Raw genomic sequence first — 23,543 nt, forward strand, 5'->3', positions numbered from 1 at the left:
ATAGGTTTTTGGTTTATTGTCAGTGGTTTGTTGTTTAGTTTTTTGTTCCATTGTTTTGTTCCATCCGTAGTTTGAACTCAGTTACATTGGCAACGTATGCTGCAAAACTAACCTGGTCTGGGGCAGGCTTACTGTCAGGCTTGGACCGTGTTGTTGCTTAACCAGACGTTCCTGTAACACTGACCCAATGGGAAAACAATCATTCACCACAGTCTTTCTGGTGTAATGTACATTTATAGAAAAATATACTTACATTTATGAAAGGATGTATGCATTAAATTCAAGATTTAAGATTTTTATTTGTCACATACATGATTATACATGGTACAATATGCAGTGAAAGGTGTTGTTGTACCTGAAACCACTTAAATAAAATAGATTAAAGGAGACAATGCTGAACAATGATTTCAGAATGAAACAAACCTGCAAACAAACAACCTCGCTATTGACCATAGGCCCCACCCTAGTCTGTCCTCCTTTTGACCATAGGCCCCACCCTAGTCTGTCCTCCTATTGACCATAGGCCCCACCCTAGTCTGTCCTCCTTTTGACCATAGGCCCCACCCTAGTCTGTCCTCCTTTTGACCATAGGCCCCACCCTAGTCTGTCCTCCTTTTGACCATAGGCCCCACCCTAGTCTGTCCTCCTTTTGACCATAGGCCCCACCCTAGTCTTTCCTCCTATTGACCATAGGCCCCACCCTAGTCTGTCCTCCTATTGACCATAGGCCCCATCCTAGTCTGTCCTCCTATTGACCTCGCTCTAGGCCCCGCACTAGACTGTCCTACTGGCTTCCTTTGCCTTTCCTGGACCTGATTGGTTCATCCTGGCCTGATGCTTTGATGCAGCCTTCCTGGCAGCTTGTACGTGCTTGGCCGCTAGCTCTGGGAACTGCTTGGTGTACAGAGCCTTCGTGTATGTGAGTTCTGGAGTGATGAGCTTCTGGCAGAAAGTTCTGTCAGGGCCGTCCAACCCCGGGTTCAAGTTGTAACCTTGGATAACGGCTGTGCCGTATTGGAATGGCTTCAGCTCGGTATCTTTGACCTGTGAAGGGTCAACTGCCCTGCCCTCTTTGAGGCAAGTTCTTGTCAGCTGGGCGCGTCGTTCCTGCAACTGAGCCACCTCTCGCTTCATCTCCTCCCGACCCACCAAAGTGTCCACTCTTCTCCAGAAGGTGGCGTTAAAGTGCAGGTAGACACGCCAGTCGAGGGCGTTCCAGGTTCGGATCTTGTCAGCAGTGAGTGACGAGACAGTGCGGCGTGAGCCTTGATTGCGGCTATTAAGTCTGAAGGAGACCACATCATCCAGCGACCAGCAGAGGGCGTATTTGAGCAGGATCATTGACTCATCAAAGTGCTCGGATATAAGAATGAGTTGGAAATCATGCTGAATTGCAGTTATCACATTGGAAGCCATTTTCTCCAAGCCAGGGTTGTCTGCAGCGATGTTGTTGTCAAAACCAAAGTCGTAAGACAGGAGGTTGCGTGCGTAGTGGTTGCCAGGTAGAGACATGTTGAAATGACTTGAACCGTTGCCCAGGAAGTCATCAAGATTTTTACTCTTGACAAACGCTGGGCTGCTTTTGTAGTACATGAACACTGACTCCATCATGTCCACAGGATTCCTCAGTATAGAGAAGTAGAATGAGTCTTCAGGCATAACCTTCCTCACCTGAGAGAAACGTAACAGGAAGGGTCAACACAGCAGTAGTTATAGTGTGGTGGAAACAACTCCACACCTCCATCAGAGACACTGACTGTCTCCCCACGTTCAAGAAAATGCTCAAGACGCACTTGTTCCGGGAGTACAACAGTACTTAGGAAGATTGGCTGGACCTGATGTTAGTGTCCTCCAGGATCTCTTGGAAGTCGCTTTGGATACAAGCGTCTGCTAAATGCATAAATGTAAATGTGGCGTGAGCTCCGCAGAGGCGTGACTTCTATAGACGTGGAATCTACTTCCGGTTCACAGCAACACAACGTAACATGCTTTTTGGCTGGGCACTGGTGTACCTCATTCAGCCTCTAGGGGGAGTATGCTACATCCCTGTTGTCATGCGAACATGGACAGGATGGCCGGGTGGAAAACCTGATTGTGTTTTTACTCAGTTTTTTATATTGGCAAAACTTTTGGCCCTGTTTTGAGCCCATATCAACCATTCCAATTCCAAAACGTTTAGGGTTTTCAAAATACAAAGGCAAGGTCGGTAATGATGAGATGCAGTTGTTGTCATATTTGCTGAAATAAACTTCACATCCTAATAGCAACCAATATATCTAAAGCTTTGACAGTAAAATTAAAGGAGGGTTATAAACATGACCAATCATTTTGAATGGATTGAACTGAATGATTGGTAGCCATTTGCACCACAGGTGTACTGCAAAGTACCCCAACGTAATGCATTGTAACATACCCTAACGTAGCAGAGTGTATTGTAATGTTCCCCAACATAGTGCAGTGCACCATACCTGTACGTAACTAATCATACTTTCACATTCCCCAACGTAACATTGCTTTCTGCAACATATTGTAACGTGCCCCAACATAGAAGTGTGCTGTAACATACTGTAACTTATTGCAAAATAAAATCTTGTATTGTAAGGTACTGTAACATACCCAAACGTAACATTGTAATGTAGTGTATTGCAGTGGACCCTAACCCTAACCATACCGTGCCACAAATGGTCTGCATATTCAATGTAAAACATCTGCACATATTATCCATGACAGGACTCACCTCTGGTAAATTCAACCTCAGGTGGTTACACATGATGTGGAACTTCTTCTTACTCCTGCTCTGCTCACCCTCCACGAAGTAGGACGCAAACAGGTTAGGGTAGAACAGTTGGCTGTGCATGTTATACGGAAGGGCAAAGGTCAGGTTTTGGCTGTCGCCATAGCGATACAGAATGTTGAGAATGGTGCTGCTGGCAGTTTTGTGTGTCTTCAGGAAAAAGATGTGCTTCTTTGGCCTACAGGACCTGACCTCTGCTATATTTTGGCCCGGGACTGAATCCTCACTGTTGCTGTTGAGACTAGGGGGGCGGGGCTGGCTGTTAGGACTACCCAGCTCATTGGCCAAATCCAAACTCTGAACAGTAGCGTGTAACTGGGCTCTGCGTGTATTTGTCTCGGACTTTAGGATTCTGTTGACAAGTTCATCAAGTCCTCTCGGCAAGGAAGGCTTTGAAGATAAGAAGAGTTCTTTTTGGTGCTTTCTTACTTCCTGCCTCGGGTCAGCATCTTGTGACCTCTGACCTCTCCTCCCTTCTCTCCTCTTTCCTCGCTCCTCTGGCGTCTCTGTGCTGGGACGTGTGTGTGCTGAGTGTGAGGGAAGGGCTCTCTGGATCATGCTGAACTGCACATCCAGCAGCTTGTCATTCCTGGAACAAAACAAATACCACACCTGTCAATCAAATTGTCCTGAAACATGATCAGGCACTTATTTATAATATCTCATAATAAAATAGAAAAATTCTACATTACTTTTTTCATTAGGTGTCATTTTATTGTCATTTGTCCGTGCTCTTGTAGTAGCCAGCTACTTTTGTCAGTGGTGTGATTTGGGATATATGTTTATAAAACAATGGAATGGTGTTTCTTCACCGCTGCTGGAGACAGTAGATGATTTGAACCCAGGATCTCTTGCTCTACCACTGCGCTATATTCATTCTCAGATCTAACAAACATTTTATGTGACATGATAATGTGATACCTGCACTGGAAAATGACTCCCAGGATCTGTGTGGCCGTAAGAAGCACCATGAGGACCATCATCAGCCGCAATAGGTTACCCAGGTGACTCTGCAGCAAGACCGTCCACCGCCTGCAGGGGGCAGGCAAGGACCAGCAGGAATTACAATCTACACTAGTTGAAGAAGAAGAACCGAATAAAAAGTGTATGCAATCCAAGACCCCACCCTCTGCTCCTTGGCTTGAAGCAAAGACCCCGATACATTTTGGAGGTTTTGAATTTCAGTTTTTGCCCCCTGGCTTGTTCCGGTGATTTTATTGTATTAATTCAAGTCAAAATATAATATAATGTTATGAAACATGGAGTGTGCAGCATGTTTGTTTTTAGCTGAGCCGAAACTAACCCTAACCCTAACCCTGGCAGATCCCTAGCTTGCTCTGCTAGGCCCACAAACACTGCACAACGTACGTTGCTCGTTTACTGTTGTGTTAACATTTAAATGATCCAAGATGGCGCCGATGATGGCTGCCTCGGCAGGTCAGTGCGTCTTGTTTTGTCTTGTTATTATTACAGTGTGATTGTCTTGTATTGTCAGTTAATTCAGTGTTCTGCCAGGAGTTCTCTAACAAGAGACAAACTTCTAAACATCAAGGAAACAACTCCTGTGGATTTATTTCCCACTTTTCTGCTCCTAGCGTCTGAATTAGTGGGCTTTCTTGTCAAAGCCGCGCTAGGCTCTGCTCAAGCAGGGAAATGCCGCCGAAGGAGAAAATGTGCGGAAGCTCTTTTTGGGCTATGCAGACACGGGATGGACGAACTTCAGCTACTGATGGTGAAAAACAACTGCACTGTAATAATACCATAATCTTGATTATGGTAATGCAGCTAAAACAACAGCATATCAGAAGTCAACATCAGACCCTTTTATGGGTCCAGTGGAACAACCGTGAAGTGAGTCGAGGCATCTCAAGGGCAAAGGACAAAAGAGCCTCCAACACTGCTGGTACACACTACATGACACACACACTACCATACACACACACACACTACCATACACACACACACACTACCATACACACACACACACTACCATATACACCCCCGCTACAGGACACACACACTACAGGACACACACAGCAGAGTGTTGGCCTTGGGCGAGCTGGCCATACAGCACTTTGTGAGGCAGCCAATTGAGCGGCATCCTTATGACATGCCCTAGCCATCGTAGCTGATGGTGGGTGATGGTGGCCTCAATGCTCTTACACCCTGCTCCCCTGAGGATCTCAGTGTGTGGCACACACACTGTGACCACACGTGGTTTGCCACACACACACGCCAAGTGGTTCCTAGCATGCGCTGGAGACAGTGGATGTGAAAATGCTCCAAGGACTTCACATGCCGGCTGTAAGTGACCCAGGCTTCACAACTGTAGAGGAGGGTGGTCATGCAAACGGCTTGATACACAGAGACTTTCGTATGGAGATATAAGTTCTTGTTTTGAAAGATCCGGCGCCTGAGTCTCCCAAAGGCAGCTGACGCTTTTTGGATTCTGTTCTGAACCTCATCGTCGATGTTATTGTCCTCTGAGAGGATGCTCCCCAGGTATTTGAATGATGGTACTACAGACAGATGCTTATCAGTGATGCTGAAGATGGGTGGAGTGGATGGGATGTTGTTGCTCCACTGACAGACTACCTCTGTTTTGGTGATGTTGATAGTCAGCCCCATCCTGCTGTAAGCCTTCACAGCTGCATCCAGGACAGCCTGGAGGTCTTGTCGAGTGCGAGCCATAAGAGCGCAGTCATCTGCATACTGCAGCTCGAGGACCCTCACTCTGTGCAGCTTGGTGGTTGCTTGCAGCCTCCTGATGTTGAAGAGATTGCCATCTAGCCTATAGACTACTGTCACCCCGCTGTTGTCCTCAATTTCCTTATGGAGACGTTGGGTGACGCATAGGAGGAAGATGTTAAAGAGCACTGGTGCTAGTGCACACCCCTGCCTGACCCCTGTGCACACAGGGAAGGAGGCAGACTCTTGTCCTCCTATTGTCACCCTAGCATTCATACCATCATGAAACTGACGGAGGAAACTTGCTAGGGCATCCAAAGCGGAGCAAGATGTCCCACAGTAGGTCTCTCTGTCGAAGGCTTTGGAGAGGTCTACAAAAGCCATACACAAGTCTTGATGTTGGTCTTTGCACTTTTCCTGAAGTTGCCTGGCTGTGAAGACCATGTCGACTCTACTCCTGTTCTTTCTAAAGCCACACTGTGATTCTGGGAGCAGTGACTCTGATGTTGTTGAGTAGCCTCTGCAGCAACACCTTGGCCAGGACCTTACCAGCAACAGCAAGGAATGATATACCCTGTGGTTCCCACATGTGGTCTTGTCACCTTTGTTCTTGTATATGGTGACAATTTTGGCATCTCTCCATTGCTGTGGGATGTTTTCATCAGCCCATACTTTAATGATGTGTTGATGCAGCGCTCTTGTACCGAGGTAACCACCCTGTTTTGGCAGTTCTGCAGGGATATTGTCAATGCCCAGAGACTTGTTGTGTTTCAGGGAGCGGATGGCTGACAGAACCTCCAGGAAGGTCGGAGGCTGGTTAAGGTTGTCAATCGGTGGAAGTTCAGGCAGTTGATCCAGGATGGTGTGATCTGCTTCAGAGTCCTGATGAATCAGGGTATTAAAATGTTCAGCCCACCTCTCCAGTACACTGCTCTGGCCTTTAAAGACTCAGAGCCCATCTGCCTCTTTTCAGGGGTGTAATGCAGTGGTTTGTTGGGCCGTAGATAGATTTGACTGCATTGTCAAAGTTATGTATATCATGGCCGCTGCGTTCTGAATCCTCTGGAGAGGGCGGGTTGCGCATGCTGGGAGACCGGCCGACTGGTTATGGTCAGGTTGTGCTCACAACAGAGAGTAAGTAATCTCATGCGATTTGAGTTGGCCTGACCAACAACATGCCTGCCAAGCACTCCTTTTCATATACTGTCACTCTGCCCCACATGAGCATTGAAGTCCCCAAGGAGGAGGACCTTGTCGGTCTTAGGGATCCGCTGGAGAGCCTCATCCAGTCTTTAACCTCAGTGTCGGATGGCAGGGTTGGGGCATACACACTATGAAGTGTAGCAAAGCGGTTCTTCGCCAGGGGGATACGGAGGGTCATCAGTCTTACACTGATGCCCACAGGTATTTCAGCGAGTCTTGTAGCAGTGTGTTCCTGATGGCCCGTCCCACACCGTGCAGATGTTGTCCACCTAGGGAGTAGCCTTTCCAGAAAAAGGTGTAACCGGACCCTTCCTCTGTCAGCAACCCTTCATCAAGGAGCCTGGTCTCGCTAATCGCGGCGATATCGTTATTGTAACGTCTCAGCTCCTTTTGGGGATTTATTTCTTCTGTTTCGACAGCAGAAGTGGAATGACCCGACAGGTGCGGTATCCTGTCCAGGTGTGAGTTGAGTGGGCCTTTTTTAGGCCACCTTTTCTAGGCCCCTCCTCAGTTTGAGGTGAGCAGTGTGGTCCCTAAATAAGGCTGCTCAGTCACACAGGGTGCTGCCGAGAACAGCTGCCACTCAGTCCCAGCTGATAGCGACCAATACCCTGTGCCGCTGCCCAACCAGGGTTCACCTCTGATCCTCTGAACTGACATGCAGCTCTGTGAACACTGTATGTTAACCATCCATGTCCCCGACAAGCTAGCCCTAGCACAGCACGGTGGGAGGGTTGATACTGAGAAGGGAGTTTAACCTTCAACTCGGTTACACAAGCATAAATACACACACACCATACATCATGTAGGCATGCAAGCTCCAACCTGCATGCAAGGTCCAAGGAAAGACATGCTCTCTCTTTTCTCTCTTCTAAACTCTCTCTGTTCCTAATGCCTCGGTATGTGTGTGTGGTACATCTGTCTCCCTCTTACTCCCTTACCCACACACTTAAACTCCACCTCCTTTCCCTCCCTCCCTTCAACCTGGCTGGAACTTTTGTCTTAAAAGTCTGTGAAAGGTTCCAGTTCTGTTGTCTGTATAGGACCTGTCTGCTACAGACCCTGACACTACACTGGTCTGGTGTTGTCTGTCTAGGAGCTGTCTGCTACAGACTGACAGCACACTGGTCTGGTGTTGTCTGTCTAGGAGCTGTCTGCTACAGACTGACAGCACACTGGTCTGGTGTTGTCTGTCTAGGAGCTGTCTGCTACAGACTGACAGCACACTGGTCTGGTGTTGTCTGTGTAGGAGCTGTCTGCTACAGACTGACAGCACACTGGTCTGGTGTTGTCTGTGTAGGAGCTGTCTGCTACAGACTGACAGCACACTGGTCTGGTGTTGTCTGTCTAGGAGCTGTCTGCTACAGACTGACAGCACACTGGTCTGGTGTTGTCTGTCTAGGAGCTGTCTGCTACAGACTCTGACACTACACTGGTCTTTCCATGTGAGTGCTGTTTGTTCAGATTGAAGCGTTTGGTAAATGATTAAAATTTCAAATAAATTCAGCCAGTGGGCATAACTTGTAGACAAATGTGAATGTGAATACAAACAACACTTATGGCTATTTTCGTCGGTTGATGGGTAAAATATGTTTGTCGTCATATTGGTGGTAGGAGTGTTTTAGTCATTTGATATAATGTAAAAATGTTATGTAATATAATTGCTGCTTGCCTGAAAAATCTAGTGACAATCCGTCAACTGCTCTCCAATCAGGGCCAAGTTCTCCATTTCCAGGTCTCAGCTGCCAAAACAAGCTTCCAGAGCTGCCTCAGTCTAATTGTATCTATATAGGGTTACAGTCGGTGTCTGCTGTTAGATTTACCTTTTGCATTTAGGCTACATGTAGGCTACATTTATTCACAGGAAAAGCTTTTATCCAAAGCTATATGTAGCAATTGGGCTACAACAGAAAGTATTTTTTGCATAGTTTTAACAACAGTCTAACAGTATCTGACAGAGGTCAGAGTCAAGGAACGGTCTATATTTACCAAGCACGGCGCAACGATTCACTTCATCTACTCTAGTGCTGTTGTTATCTGTAACAGTATAGGTGAAACCAAGCCGAGAATGCTGACACTGCGTCCTTGTGGAAAGAGTTTGGACAGATATATAGTTTCATGTGTTGGAGCCCGCGGGTAAGGCATCGTGTGGAACAGACTTGAAAGTTTGGCTGTCCTTGCATTAGTTAGTTGATTTAGCTTATACCCTTTTCATCAAGCGCTTAAGTCTGAATAAATTAATGGAAAATGACATTAATAAATAAACACGTGTTTTTTCAGGAATGTTTCAAATAGGTACTGTAAGTAGGCTAGCTGTTCCAATATAGACTTTTTTTTTTCAATATTCGTATACAACATCTGTTTGAAAAAGACTGACAATTGTTTGAGCTGTTCGGGTAGGCTACTCGTGTCATTGTCATTGCCAATTCCATTCCTACCGTGTCCAGTCTGTTTGTATTTCAACGTAAATACGCACGTCTTTAACAAGAACATTCCTTCAAAGGCAAACATCTCGTAGTCGTACCGTTAGATCTGCTCGCGTGCATAGCTACTTGACTGGATGAGGTTATTTATTTGTCTATGGGTACAACAGCAACAGTTTCCAGTCATATTGGACGTATGCTATTTAACAGACTAACACACAATAGGCAGCACAACCCCAAATCAAGACCAATGTAGGTACTTACGAAGGGCACGGCAGGGAAGACGTCTGGGAGAACACTGCTTGCTTCTTGGGGGATTTATTTGGCGAGGGTGGCATCGTGTCTATGGTTAAAGCGGGTGTCTCTAAACTCCGCAACAAACTCCGTCCCGAGTCAGTCCTCGTGTCTCCCGTTCTCCACAGTGCTTCACACCCTTATACCCTAACCTCTCTCTCTTCCTCACAGTGCCCTATCCTCAATGTTGCTAGCGATCTTCCTCTCGCTAGCAACTCCACCCGCTATGTCGTTATGAGATTGAGCCAGAACAGGCTCAGGCAATCAGGAAAGAGATGGAAAGAGAGAAAGAGAGAGAGATGGAAAGAGAAAGAAAGAGAGAGAGAGAGAGAGAGAGAGAGAGCGAGAAAGAGAGAGGGGTGGGTGGGTGGGTGACGGAGAATGAAAATAAGAACAAAGACTGCTGCTGTCGCCAGCAGGACCTGGAGGTGAACACGTAGGGCTGCTCTCTGGGGGAAAGGATTTGCACTTCACTCAGTTATCAGGCTTTAATAACTAGAAATGTGTTCGTTGATATTACTACTTTCCAGTCATATGTTAATGTTAAGATGTCATGTAATTAGCATTCCCCCCCCCCCCCCTCTCATGAATCATTTTAGTTAAAGACATTCAACTAATCAAGGCGATAGATCCGCACGATTGGCGCCCGCGCCGCGCTCTCACTCCTTTCTCACCACAGCGTAAGATCACCCTGCGCAGTGGCGTAACTATAGGGAGTGCAAGGAGTGCAGCTGCACTAGGGCCCGTGGCGAAAGGGGGCCCGTCCTCGATCTCACCGTAAAAGTGAGACAACCTGACCGGGCCCCTTAAGGCAATCTGACCTGGCCCCTTGCACCGCTGTAATACCGCCAATTGAGGATCACATATGATCTAGTGTTATCAATTCGCAAACATTTCTCAATTATGGTGTCAGTTATTCAGAATTATGAGCTATCACCTGCCCAATAAACATTTTAAAAACAGTCAGTGTTAACAACAGCAAATAATTAATTTTTCCTCATTTGCCTTTTGCTGAATAAAACAAATGTCGTTTTTATTAAGTAATATTGCCCTCGAAAAATAGCAAGGATGTCTGGGTAATATTGTTGTCAAAGATTCCCGCCCACCCACAAACGATTGTTCCCATCCAGTTGTTGGAATACCACAGACAGTTGTTGTTGGGATACTACAGTTGTGTTGCATTAGCGTTTTGAAGCGAATTAGGCTACCCCATGCCATGCCCTTTAACATAAAAGTGGCTCCAGAAAGCGGCAGGAACGAAAAGAGCAAGATGTAAGGATGGCAAAGCTGTCAAAACTATCCTCATTTGGATTGTGGCGAAGCGTGTTGAAGAGGACGCTACGTCTGACCCCCAGCCCGGCAACAGCAATGAGTGTGAAACTCAGCCACCAGGGTAGGCTAATAATTACATAACCTTTACTGTCTGGTATATGCAGTTGACATGGCTATTAAAAGTCATAAAAATGCATATATAGGCCTAGGCTACCAGGCAGCGGCCAGGTTAGATATAGTAAACTGTGCAGGATGTAGTCGGAAAATAGCTAAAGCTAGATAGACTAAATGTAAACTAGCATATCTAACGAACATAAAATTAAATATTCACCATCGAAGTGACTGTTTTTTTTTACTAGTACCCAGATAGCACACATGACAGATCGAAACGTCATTCATAACGTCGGATAAGCCTCGGTAAATGATCAGATTTTCTTCTCATCTCTGTGCTCTATTTCAAACGTCGCAGATACGTCGGCTCATGACTGACTGTTCCATTATTCTCATTCCGTGTTGTAGCAAGCATAATCTAGAGCCAAAGACTTGCGAGTCAGAGCCGTTCACTTTTAAAAAACCGTAATCTATCTTCACATAGAAGGAGCAGTCGTTACCCTTAATTGTACATCATGAGTAGCCTAAATTTCCTTGCGCATCGCTAAACTGAAAACTCAATAATTTCGCCTGACGATAGGTCGGTAAGGGGCCCGTTGGTGAGATCTGCACTCGGGCCCGCCAAGTCCTTGTTACGCCGCTGGCCCTGCGCCAGCTTTTACACATCTATAATCTCCAGCCTGTAGCGCAAATAATATAACATCAGCATTAGATTCATGTGATAATAACACCCAACAGCTAAAGCCTAATTACACGTTTGTTATAGGCCTAATGGTACGTTTTTCATGGAAAGAATGTCTTCTACAGCCTCAACATTGTTGATCTTTAAAGTTTCCAGTTTCCCTTCTGAAGGGGAGGTGCCAGAATATTTCCGAAATTTGACCTCAGGCTCAGTCTGTTAACAACTCAAGAGTCAGGTGAGAGGAGAGGGGGTGAGAGAGGGGCAGGTGAGAGGAGAGGGGCAGGTGAGAGGAGAGGGGGTGAGAGAGGGGCAGGTGAGAGGAGAGGGGGTGAGAGAGGGGCAGGTGAGAGGAGAGGGGGTGAGAGAGGGGCAGGTGAGAGGAGAGGGGGTGAGAGAGGGGCAGGTGAGAGGAGAGGGGGTGAGAGAGGGGCAGGTGAGAGGAGAGGGGGTGAGAGAGGGGCAGGTGAGAGGAGAGGGGGTGAGAGAGGGACAGGTGAGAGGAGAGGGGGTGAGAGAGGGGCAGGTGAGAGGAGAGGGGGTGAGAGAGGGGCAGGTGAGAGGAGACGGGGTGAGAGAGGGGCAGGTGAGAGGAGAGGGGGTGAGAGATGGGCAGGTGAGAGGAGAGGGGGTGAGAGAGGGGCAGGTGAGAGGAGAGGGGGTGAGAGAGGGGCAGGTGAGAGGAGAGGGGGTGAGAGAGGGGCAGGTGAGAGGAGAGGGGGTGAGAGAGGGGCAGGTGAGAGGAGAGGGGGTGAGAGAGGGGCAGGTGAGAGGAGAGGGGGTGAAAGAGGGGCAGGTGAGAGGAGAGGGGGTGAGAGAGGGGCAGGTGAGAGGAGAGGGGATGAGAGAGGGGCAGGTGAGAGGAGAGGGGCAGGTGAGAGAGGGGCAGGTGAGAGGAGAAGGGGTGAGAGAGGGGCAGGTGAGAGGAGAGGGGGTGAGGTGTAGAAGCCCAGACACTTTTCTCAGATCAGAATTGGGCTGTTTTCAGAAATACATGTGTGTGTGGAGGGTGTGTGCGTGGGGGGAAGGGGTGTTTGTGAGTGTGGAGGTTGTGCGGAGGGTGTGTGTGAGTGTGTGTCGAGGGAGTGTGGGGTGGTTGGAGCTTGTTTTGCCAGTAAAAGCCTCCTTTGTCAGATGGAAGTAGAGGTAAAACGAGCCTGCAGCAGGCCAACTGGACTGGGCTGAACATGGCATGGTACACCCCCCCCCCCCACACACACACCTTACACACCCCCACACTGGGCTGAACGTGGCATTGTACACCCCCCCAACAGCACACCCCACACACACACCTTGCACACCGCTACCACACACACACACTCCCATCAAACACATACACCCCCCCACTCCTACCACACACACAAGTTACACACACACCTACCCTCCACACACAGCCTCTACACACACTTACCACACCCTCCACACTCGTACCCCCCCACACACACACACTTGCTTGCTTGTCCATCGAGGCCGATGATGACGTCCACTTCTGATTTCACCGGTGGATTCTCTGATGACTGTACAGTCCTATTCTGGATCCACAGATTTTGTCACATGTGGGACATGTGTATGTGCTAGTGATGGTACTGGCAACCTTGGCTGTGTTTCCTCTACGCCTTCTTTCCCGCCTTCCTGTCTCCTGGCTGTTCTGTCCTCCTCCAGCGCTTCTGTCCCGTCCCGGCACACCTGACGCCAGGTGTTACGGTCAGCAGCCAAGCCCTCCAGGTCCCCAGGTCTGATTTTACACCTCTTCAGTGCTGATTTTATCTGATCTTTATAGCGCTTCTTCTGCCCCCCGGCAGACCCTCCCCCCCCCCCCCCCACACACACACACACATACACTCTCCACACACAGACTCAGGTGGACTCATCTTCTCTCTTTCATCATCTCTTTCTCCTTTGTTTCCCCTCACGGATAATGGTTTTTAGCTAATTGCTTTGTTCCTCTCTCTCTTCCTTTCTTTCTCCCTCCCTCCCCCTCTCTGTCACAGCCAGTTATATACACATCTTGGATAAGGTCAGATTTTCAGACTGTCAAAGAGAGTTGCGCTCTAATTTGATTCCTACACTCTCAGGATTAGATATTCATTAATCTGTGTCCATTGTGCCACAGAGACAGTTCCCTGTGAGGAAGAGCCTACTTTAGTTCCCCAGCTAGCAAATCTGAGCTGACACACTCAGGTGTATCTAGATATGTATCAGATGTTTGGCCAACACTTGAAGGTTCCATGAAAAGGGTTGAACCTAGTTCAGGCTGTGTATCAGGGGCCATCAGACTAACCCTTGAGAGGACATAACTACTGCATGCATTCACAGACCACACTCACATGCTCACATTATCTCTTCTTCCTCATACTCCCCTCCCCCTCCTCTCTGCCTTTCCTTCCTCCTCCTCCTCCCAGTGTCTAGTGTGTGTGTTTGTTCACAGCTCCGCCCATCTCTTAGACTGGAGAACACATGCTTCCTCTTACAGCCTATTGCAGTGGGCATGGAAAAAAGAGGGAACAGCAGACACCAAAAGTTGGTGTGTAAGGATACACACACACACTCACACACATACACACACTTCAAAACTGCACATAATAGTGTACACCATTTCCCAGCCATGTGTGAAATAACACAAACACACACAGCACACACAGACAGACTGGGAAAGGACTATGGAACTCTGGACAGCTCATGCTCGTGTGAAAAGAGTTGAATTTCAGAACAGCAATGTTAGAGGTGCCTACAATGAAGCCAGGGAACTGAGTCAGGGGAGAGAAGGAGAGGGGTAAGAGAGATGGAAGACAGGGGGAGGAGAGAGGGAGAGGAGGAGAGAGGGAGGAGAGGAGACTGGAAAGAGGGAGGGGGCAGGGAGCCAGGGAGGAAAGGGGGAGAGAGGGAATAAAGGGGTGAGAAAGGGTTGAGATGAGAGGGGAGAGAATGAGCAGGGAAGAGGTGTATGGGGAGAGGAGGAGGAAGAGACAGACACACAAATGTGCATGTACACACACACATATACACGCACACACACATTCCTAATCACCCGCTGTAGTCTTTTGTAATCACACTGCCTTCTGTGTGTATGTCTGCTCCTCTTGTGTTTGTCGATTAGTCCTGTCTTGATGTGTGTGTGTTCCTGTCTTTAAGTTTGTTGCCTGTGTTATCCCCCAATTTGGAACCATGTAGCTTAGTTGGCAAATTGTGTATCTTTGAGTAAATAAAACAAGCGGAGCTTGTTCATGCAGGGGACACGAGACCTAGCGCGTCACGAGCAATCGTCATCACGCGTCAAGGCACACCTCCCTAATAGGGCAGGGTATATAGCAGGGATCCCAGCTTGCAATTCTAGTACAACACAGACGGTCTCGGCCTCCCCTGTGGCCTCCGCCTCCCCGGCCTCCGCCTCCCCGACCTCCGCCTCCCCGGCCTCCTGCGGCCTCCACCTCCCCGGCCTCCACCTCCCCGGCCTCCTGCGGCCTCCACCTCCCTGGCCTCCACCTCCCCGGCCTCCTGCGGCCTCCACCTCCCCGGCCTCCACCTCCCCGGCCTCCTGCGGCCTCCACCTCCCCGGCCTCCACCTCCCCGGCCTCCACCTCCCCGGCCTCCATCCTTTGTCTGGTTCTCCTTTTTTCTTCTTTCTCATCGGAAATGCGTTCGCTGCCCAGATGTCGAGACAAATCAAATATTACAATAATGTATTGTATCGTGTGGAATAAAGTATCAGTTAACAACACTACTGAGTCCTCCTGTCTGAACCTAAGTTCTTTTGAGTGATGAAGAAAGTGTTTTGTCCGTCTCGCAGCAAGAATCACACAGCACTTTAGAATATCGTCACAAAATCACATAGCACTGTAGAACAGTCGCACAATCTCATAGCCCTGTAAAACGGTCACAATATTGAAGAATAAAAGAACTTCAATATCATGTGGTATTGAACTACAAATATGGCCTTTTTCAAGCCAAACTATCCTCACTCTCCGGGCGCTCCATCATGGGACGCGCCTACAAAGACCCAACTCTTTGGGAACGCGCATACAATAATTTTCACAACTTCGTTACCTCATAAGTAACAAAAAAACACAATTCGTGCTTAAAAGAGACAAGTTAATTCATAAACTGCCAGTCTATCTTTCCCTTAGTGTTTGATTGTGTCCCTCGCTGATCATTAAATGCTAAGCTTGTCAGCGTAGCCTAAAAGCGTAACTGTCCCTTTACATTGTCAAAGTATCCCTAACTTGTATAAAACCACTTTACCCTTAAAAGAGGGTCTCTCGCATAAAGCCTTTGACCCTGATACATAATGACCTCCCACCTACTCTGCTTGGTCTTAAGAATAGTCCAACACAAAACTTAATACAGTTACAATTCAAACAAAAATAAAAGTCCCAATAAGATCTCTGTTCAACTAAAGTTTTCAGCTTTTAACATGCATTTAAAAAATAACACATACCTTTCCTTGTTTGGTTCACCCCTGGTCTCTATTTGTAAAACCATACTCTCTGTTAACAGATCCTTTACCTCAGATCAATAATATAGATTATATTACATATTTTTTCAATACTTCACGCGACCAGGGTTCTTGTACGCTATCAGAGTTTGCCAACTCTGACCTAGACAAAGTAAAAATAGCAAGTCAATTAATGACCCAAATTTACTAAACCAAAACTCTAATATTATCTTCCTCCTGTTGAGGCCTAGCAGACTCTGGTCTGCTAAAACCAGGCTCCCAACTGAACGTCACAATAAAAAGTTCTTAAATTGTTTACGTTACCAGCATCGCAGAGGGACAGAGGCGCACCAAGCATAAAGCTGTCCATGAATGGGGTTTTGGAAAAGGATCCCCTTACCATTTTGTTTTGTGCACCACGAGTTCTGCTTTATACTGGTGCCGCCGTGGGTCTCTCCTGGATCTGGTTCTGTAATCCTGCTGCTCGACAACGCCAATTGATGAGGAAAGTGTTTTGTCCGTCTCTTCATAAACGGAGTGATTAAGTTCAGTTGAGTTCTGGATTTTAATAAGTATTATCAATCTGCAGATTGGGAGAGAAAAACCAGACCTCTGACAATAAAATGAAAAGACAACACCAGGCTTAGGTCTCAATCATGTCTCTCTCGGCTCTGAAGGCCGGAGGACCATCTTTTATAGGGCACAAGAACGTAAACATAGATAGTGACAGTCAGGCAGTAATGACGTTACAACAGTCTCAGAGAAAGAGATTCACTGCTCCCAACACATGACCACTCAGACCAGAGAGTTCATAGTTGGAGCTCTCCTTGTAGTCATGACAAGGAACATTTATCCTGTACTTTCTCCTGATCCCGAACATCTATTAACCCACACAATCTACTCTTATTAATAGCAAGCTTACATGAGAACATACTAACAAGTATCCAATGACTAGTTCTATTGATTTGTGAATAATGTACGCACACAGGAAATCCCAATTTCATCCACATGAGCCTGCCCTCTGTCTTGCTGTTGTAAACGCGTGTACATTTTTTGGCGTATTTATTCTATGACAACGCGGAAGTACATTCTCGTTAACCTTTACTGTTCCTGTCGCCTTAGCATAGAATAACAAAAATTACTGATGTGCCATCTGAACCGAACCAAAAACCAAGGTATTAAACTGTGGGCTAACTGTATTGTTGCATCCGTAAAACACAAACACTCATTGTTACAATTAGCATTATTGGCCTCTGAATGATGGGTCTGTTTGTGCATGTGTAAGTGTATGTATTCAACAAGTCAGTATGCATTAATGTGATAAATGTAATAAATTAATGAAAAAACGTCTATCTGAAGTGAAATATAAATAGAGCAAAGTAACAGTTTCCAGACAGTACAAACAAGACAATGCTTTCGTATGTTTCACTGTGTGTAGAGGTATGTTTGATGTGTAATCCGAATCCGAATCAGAAAGGGTTTTAATCCCCATGAAAGTTTGCACAGACAAGGAAGGTGCATACATTCAACATATAGGAATCTTAAATTTTAAATATGTGGTCTAACTATAGACTGTAGTGTGACTGTGTAGTGTGAGAAATAGTGTTATTAAGGAACTTGGAGGCATTTGGTTGTGAAAACTATTTGGGCTCATTCTGTCTTCTACTTCTGTAATGCAGCAGCTTGTTAGTGCTTGGCAACTAGCTCTGAAAACTGCTTGGCATACAGAGCCTTTGTGTACGTCAGTTTTAAAGTGATGAGCTTCTGGCAGAAGGTTCTGTCAGGGCCGTCCAACCCCAGCAATCAACGATCTATGTAGACCCTGCTCACCATTCAGACTCTGCCAGATTGTTAACTCAGCTAGAACAAAGAACATTAAAAACTACCTTTTGAAACTTTTTGCCTCACGAGTCCGTTTTAAGGTCCGAACATTGCTGTACTGTAACACCCGGGTTCAAGTTGTAACCTTGGATAACGGCTGTGCCGTATTGGAATGGCTTCAGCTCGGTATCTTTGACCTGTGAAGGGTCAACTGCCCCGCCCTCTTTGAGGCAAGTTCTTGTTAGCTGGACGCGTCGCTCATGCAACTGAGCCACCTCTTGCTTCATCTCCTCCCGTGTCCACTCTTCTCCCGAAGGTGGCGTTAAAGTGCAGGTAGACACGCCAGTCGAGGGCGTTCTATGTTCGGATCTTGTCAGCAGTGACTGACGAGAGAGTGTGGCGTGAGCCTTGATTGCGGCTGTAAAGTCTGAAGGAGACCACATCATCCAGCGACCAGCAGAGGGCGTATTTGAGCAGGATCATTGACTCATCAGTCTGCTGGACCTTTCTGCAGCATTTGATATGGTTAACCATCAGATCCTGCTCGCCAGACTTTCTCGGGCATCAGTGGATCTCATCATACCTGTCGGAAAGATCCTACCAGGTCTCCTGTGGAGGCAAAGTGTCTTGCCCCCACCAGCTCTCCACTGGTGTCCACAGGACTCCGTCCTTTGACCCCTCCTCTTTTCCCTGTACACCACCTCGCTTGGACCAACCATCACCTCCCATGGCTTCTCCTACCGCTACCCTGACGACACAAAGCTGTACCTGTCGTTCCCCCCGACTGATCCGGGGATCTCAGCTAGGATCGAAGCCTGCCTCACAGACATCTCCGCCTGGATGACCAAGCACCACCTCCAGCTGAACCTTGCCAAAACAGAACCTCTCATTATCCCGCCCAAACCCTCCATCTCCCACGATCTCTCAATCACCCTGGGATCTGCGACCATAGATGATGAGCTCTCCCTCACAGCCCACATTGCTGCGGTCTCCCAGTCATGTAGGTTCACCCTCTACAACATCCGGAAGATCAGGAGATACCTGTCTGAGCATTCCACCCAGCTGCTAGTCCAAGCGCTTGTCCTCTCCAAGTTGGACTACTGCAACTCCCTGATCGCTGGTCTCCCAGCATGCGCAACCCGCCCTCTCCAGAGGATTCAGAATGCAGCAGCCCGCCTGGTCTTCAATTTACCCGCTCCCATGTTACCCCGCTCCTCATCTCCCTCCACTGGCCTCCCATTACAGCCCGTATCAGATTCAAGACCCTGGTACTGACCTTCCAAGCGGTGAACGGGACTGCACCCGACTACATCGGGTCTATGCTCCAGCCTTACACCCCCACGCGCCACCTGTCTTCTTCTGACAACCGTCTGGTGGTCCCACCGCTCAAGAGCGCCCAGTCCCAACACAAGCTCTTCTTCTGTCTGGCTCCCCAATGGTGGAATCAACTCCCCACCTCCATCAGAGACACTGACTGTCTCCCCACATTCAAGAGAAGGCTCAAGACGCACTTGTTCCAGGAGTACAACAGTACTTAAGATTCATTGGACCTGATACTTCCTCCAGGATCACAATGACTCTTATTGAGAGACTTGTTGCTCTTGTTGGTTAGTTGTAACTGACTTACAACTTTTGTACTTGCGGTTTAATATATTTTTGTAGCTTGCTTTTTTCCACAGGTACACCCTTCTACTTGTTGAGGTTCATGTTGAGTTCAAAAGTCTGGTGGAGTAATCCATTCGGATCCAAAATGGTCCACAGCCATCAAAACAATTTCGTCCTGTTTCACAATTTTGATCTTGATGAAAAGAAAGTTTAAATCTCAGTTCAGTTTAGTATCTCATCAACTCACAATCATTTTCCCTGTATTTGTGTGGTAGATTTCGAGATTTTATTTTGCTCTTTTCTGATGCACCTCCACATGCAGCGGCGTGATCCACAGGTACTCCTCTGATCCTCTCCTCTTCCTCTTCATCACATGTCCTCTGACTCATTGATCTCATTCAGTGTTGTACTGTAGGGGGGAGCAGTGCTTACACATTAAACACACACCAGATAAGAGTTTATCTCCCCAGGAACTGTGTCTCCATCCACAGTGGTTATCAGAGAGGGCCTTCCTGTCGGCTCAGTGAGTAAAGTTTGCTTGGATGAGTTGGGGTGATAGCATAGCGGAGACTGCAGTTGGCCTTTGACCCTGTGTCATACGGCTGCCCTGTAGCTCAGGCAACAGAAGAGCACTGTGAGGATTATATATGGAAGGATCACATCTGTGATCACATGACATAGCAGCATGGAAGATACCAGCATGACTCTCCTTCAGGACCCTCTTCTCTCCTCCTCCCTCCTTCTCCTCACCACCTCTCCTCCCCCCCTCTCCTCTCTGGACTGGACTGCTGGGGGACCCTGGCCCTCTGGCGTCACAGACCGTTGACCCTGTGGTGACAGAAAACTGACAAAAACTGTTGAACCGTGAAAGCGTAGTGTAGGAACTGTGTTATTCTCAAGAGAAGAGAGGGCGTTGATAGGGAGAGATACAATAGAGACACACACACACACAGACACCCTGTCACCCTCTCTCTCTACATGACCCCCCTCTCATGTACTCTACCAACCACAGGACCAACAAGCGAGTCTTTCAATGAACTGTGACAAGGTGTTGTTCTTGGGCCCCTCCTCTCCCACCCCCCCTCTCCTGCCTTCCGGGAACACTAATTGGCTACATGCAGAGTAATGTGACCAATCGAATCATCCTCCGGCGGGAGGAGGGTTGAGATTGGAGAGAGCAGAGCGGAGGAGCTCAGTCCGCCCGCCACCCTGAAGAGTTCCTGGGGAGACGACGTCCTGTCCCCTCGCCTCAGGTGTCCTCTGGGTCCCGTCCGCCCCCCGACCAGCTCGGCTGACAAGGGTCCCGTCCGCCCCCCGACCAGTTCGGCTGACAAGGGTCCCGTCCGCCCCCCGACCAGCTCGGCTGACAAGGGTCCCGTCCGCCCCCCGACCAGCTCGGCTGACAAGGGTCCCGTCCGCCCCCCGACCAGCTCGGCACCAACGTGAGGGCCCATCCCTGGCCCCTCTGTCTGCGCTCGCCGGTGAGTTTTGTTGTTGATTAGACCAACCTTCAACAAGAAAGATGATTGATTAACTAAGACTTGGTTACCGCTATGTTGGTAGAATGTGTTTGTGGTATGGCTTGAGAAATTGGAAGACTTTTACAAAGCAGAAATAATTTTCGTTTGTCCTTCTCTGGCCCGAGACAAATGAATGAACAGATGTGAGCTGTTTCATAGAGAAACTTTGGTGTGTTGGCTTGTTTGATATTTAAACTGGAAGACAGTTACATTCAGTATTTTAATTAGTATCTTGGGTATTTAGATGTAATCAAGTATACTGTAATCTTGTATTCATATATTTAAAGCTTAATCTTTTTATTGTGCCAGAGGCAAAAAAATTACCAAACAACAAATGAATAATTGGAGTTGCAATCTCAATGCTGGAGACTTTTTACATGTAAAAAACACTGTAATGGCAAATTTATTTCTGTTAGTATCACATTCCAATCATTTTTCACATCACGGAAGCTCAAAGCACTGGTGAAACATTTCTACTGGCAAATTCTTCCACCAAACATTCAAATCGTATGAATCTCAATACTGCATTTTAATCTTTATTCTAGCAGGCGGTATTTCCTTGTGCACAATTGCATTTACAGTTCATCGGAATTATGCAAAAGAAAAGCGAAACAGCTCGTTCATTGTTAAAGTAAACATTCACCGACGGGCTGGTGAACACAGGACGGTGATGTAACGCTGTGTTCACACGCTGCAAGCAAGTCTATATAGCTAGAAACACAGTATTACCTCGCTTCAGATACGGATCACTGAAGAACTTCCTTGTCTGTCATTTTAGGTGGTTCAACAGATGGTGTCATATCAGGTGGTGTCAAACAGACTAGCAAACTTCTCTGTAACTTCCTTGTTATTTGTCTAAATGTTACCGTAGGAGCCTAAATCTGCACGCTTCTCTGTTTTCACCAAAAGCACAGGGCCAGTATGGTTTCAACACATACGAATGTCAAACATTGTCTTAAATCTTCATTAATCAAACATTAAACTTGTATAAATATTTTTCTCGTCTTCCCACATTGACATTTTCTAAAATGTCAGCCTGTTTTTTGAAGAAAAGGCACTTATTTTGCTCCATCTTGATAGAGTCGAAGAAAGATACGAACTCATGATGTAGTTTGAGTTTGGAGAGGCATCAGAGCGGTTTCCGAAATGTACTCAATAGTAATCTATAGTAATCTATGGTAATCTATAGTGATCTATAGTAATCTATGCTTCGTGTCGTCAGTAAGGCAGACATGCTTCGTGTCGTCAGTAAGACAGACATGCTTCTTGTAGTCAGTAAGACAGACATGCTTCTTGTCGTCAGTAAGACAGACATGCTTCTTGTCGTCAGTAAGACAGACATGCTTTGTGTCGTCAGTAAAGCCCCCATCACACCATAACATTCTGGTCAACGTTCTCTGAACGTTCTAATCGTTCAATTTCGAGCGTTCTAGGGTGAGTGACTAACGCATGACTAGTGTGGGACTGACGCATGAGGAGGGTGTAACAGCGACTAAGTAAGACACCCCTGAAAACTATTTGCACAATTGTGCATGTTCAAAACTTTTTTTTGGGACCAGCGTTCTCCGCCGATCAATGCCGATTACCGACAATTACCAAGCGTCCACACATTGCTCTTCTGGCGCTTTACCAGCGACCATGGACAATTACCAACGTTTCCTCTAATGTCATAGAATGTTGACCAGAACGTTTAGATGTGACGGGCCTTAAGACAAGACATGCTTTGTGTCGTCATTAAGACAGAGACATGCTTCGTGTCGTCAGTAAGGCAGACATGCTTTGTGTCGTCAGTAAGGCAGACATGCCTTTTGTCGTCAGTAAAGCCTGTGTTTTGCTAAAGTAGAACAAAGGGTCAAACATTTTCCAAGCTGAAGCAACAGCATGGTGTCTGTTCTAATCCTCACCATGTGTCTGGGAGGGGCAATGGCAGGGCGACTGTAGATACACAAACAACATTCTATCACCCATTTCTTCAACACCAGAGAAAGCATTTACAGGTGTCCTTGAAGGATCACTAACTTTCCAGAATGAATAAGCGTAGACGGCGTGTAGACTTCTCAACCACACATCCACAATAAGAAAACATGCTAAAGGTTAATGTTTAAATATAATCATATAGCTGACATAAATTATGTCTTTGTACAATCCTATTGGATGCATTGGTTGAATGATATTATTTGTTTAGGACAAGACAGACAAGAATCAGGAAGAATATTAACAAACTCCTGGTGTTACTTTTGCATGGCAGTCATTGGTCTGTTGGAGATGGAGGGCGGGAGGGGGGGGGTTGTTAAAGAGGGGGGGTAGAGAGGGAGGGGGGGTTGTCTGGACAGTTGGCCCTCCCTCACAGAAACACCACAGGGAACCAAATTGTGATGTTTTCATACATTTTATAATGAATGAATGTGGAATGAATGCAAATGCAGTGAATGCAGATGCAGTGAATGCAGATTCAGTGAATGTTGTGTGTTTCTGTAAGCAGCCAACTCAACTTCAACTTTATTTATCCTTAAAAAGGAAATTAATGTGCAGCAGGGGTCAGAAACACCAACACAAAACAGCACCGCCAAACGTGTTTGTCCTCCACTGCAGTTCATCTAGACGCTCTGTCTGGGACTCGGTAATGAGGGTTGACTAGTAAAACATCTTCCTGTCTCTGGTTGCTTCATGTGTATGTTGTGTTCCTGCTGCAGTGCGTGTT

At 47.1% G+C, this 23,543-nt stretch overlaps 1 protein-coding gene across 1 annotated transcript; it reads right to left on the minus strand.

The window, feature by feature from the left end:
- Positions 1–286: 286 nt before the first annotated feature.
- gal3st2 (galactose-3-O-sulfotransferase 2) lies at positions 287–9,727 on the minus strand. The gene is made up of 4 exons (XM_047035755.1): positions 9,373–9,727; positions 3,716–3,826; positions 2,738–3,383; positions 287–1,671 (listed from the first exon to the last, which is right to left on the minus strand). Exons 1-4 carry the CDS (start codon positions 9,444–9,446, stop codon positions 775–777), a joined length of 1,728 nt encoding a protein of 575 aa, XP_046891711.1. The 5' UTR covers positions 9,447–9,727; the 3' UTR covers positions 287–774.
- Positions 9,728–23,543: the final 13,816 nt, after the last annotated feature.

The sequence above is a fragment of the Hypomesus transpacificus genome, chromosome 15 (genome assembly GCF_021917145.1).
Source record: "Hypomesus transpacificus isolate Combined female chromosome 15, fHypTra1, whole genome shotgun sequence".
Taxonomy (NCBI): domain Eukaryota; kingdom Metazoa; phylum Chordata; class Actinopteri; order Osmeriformes; family Osmeridae; genus Hypomesus; species Hypomesus transpacificus.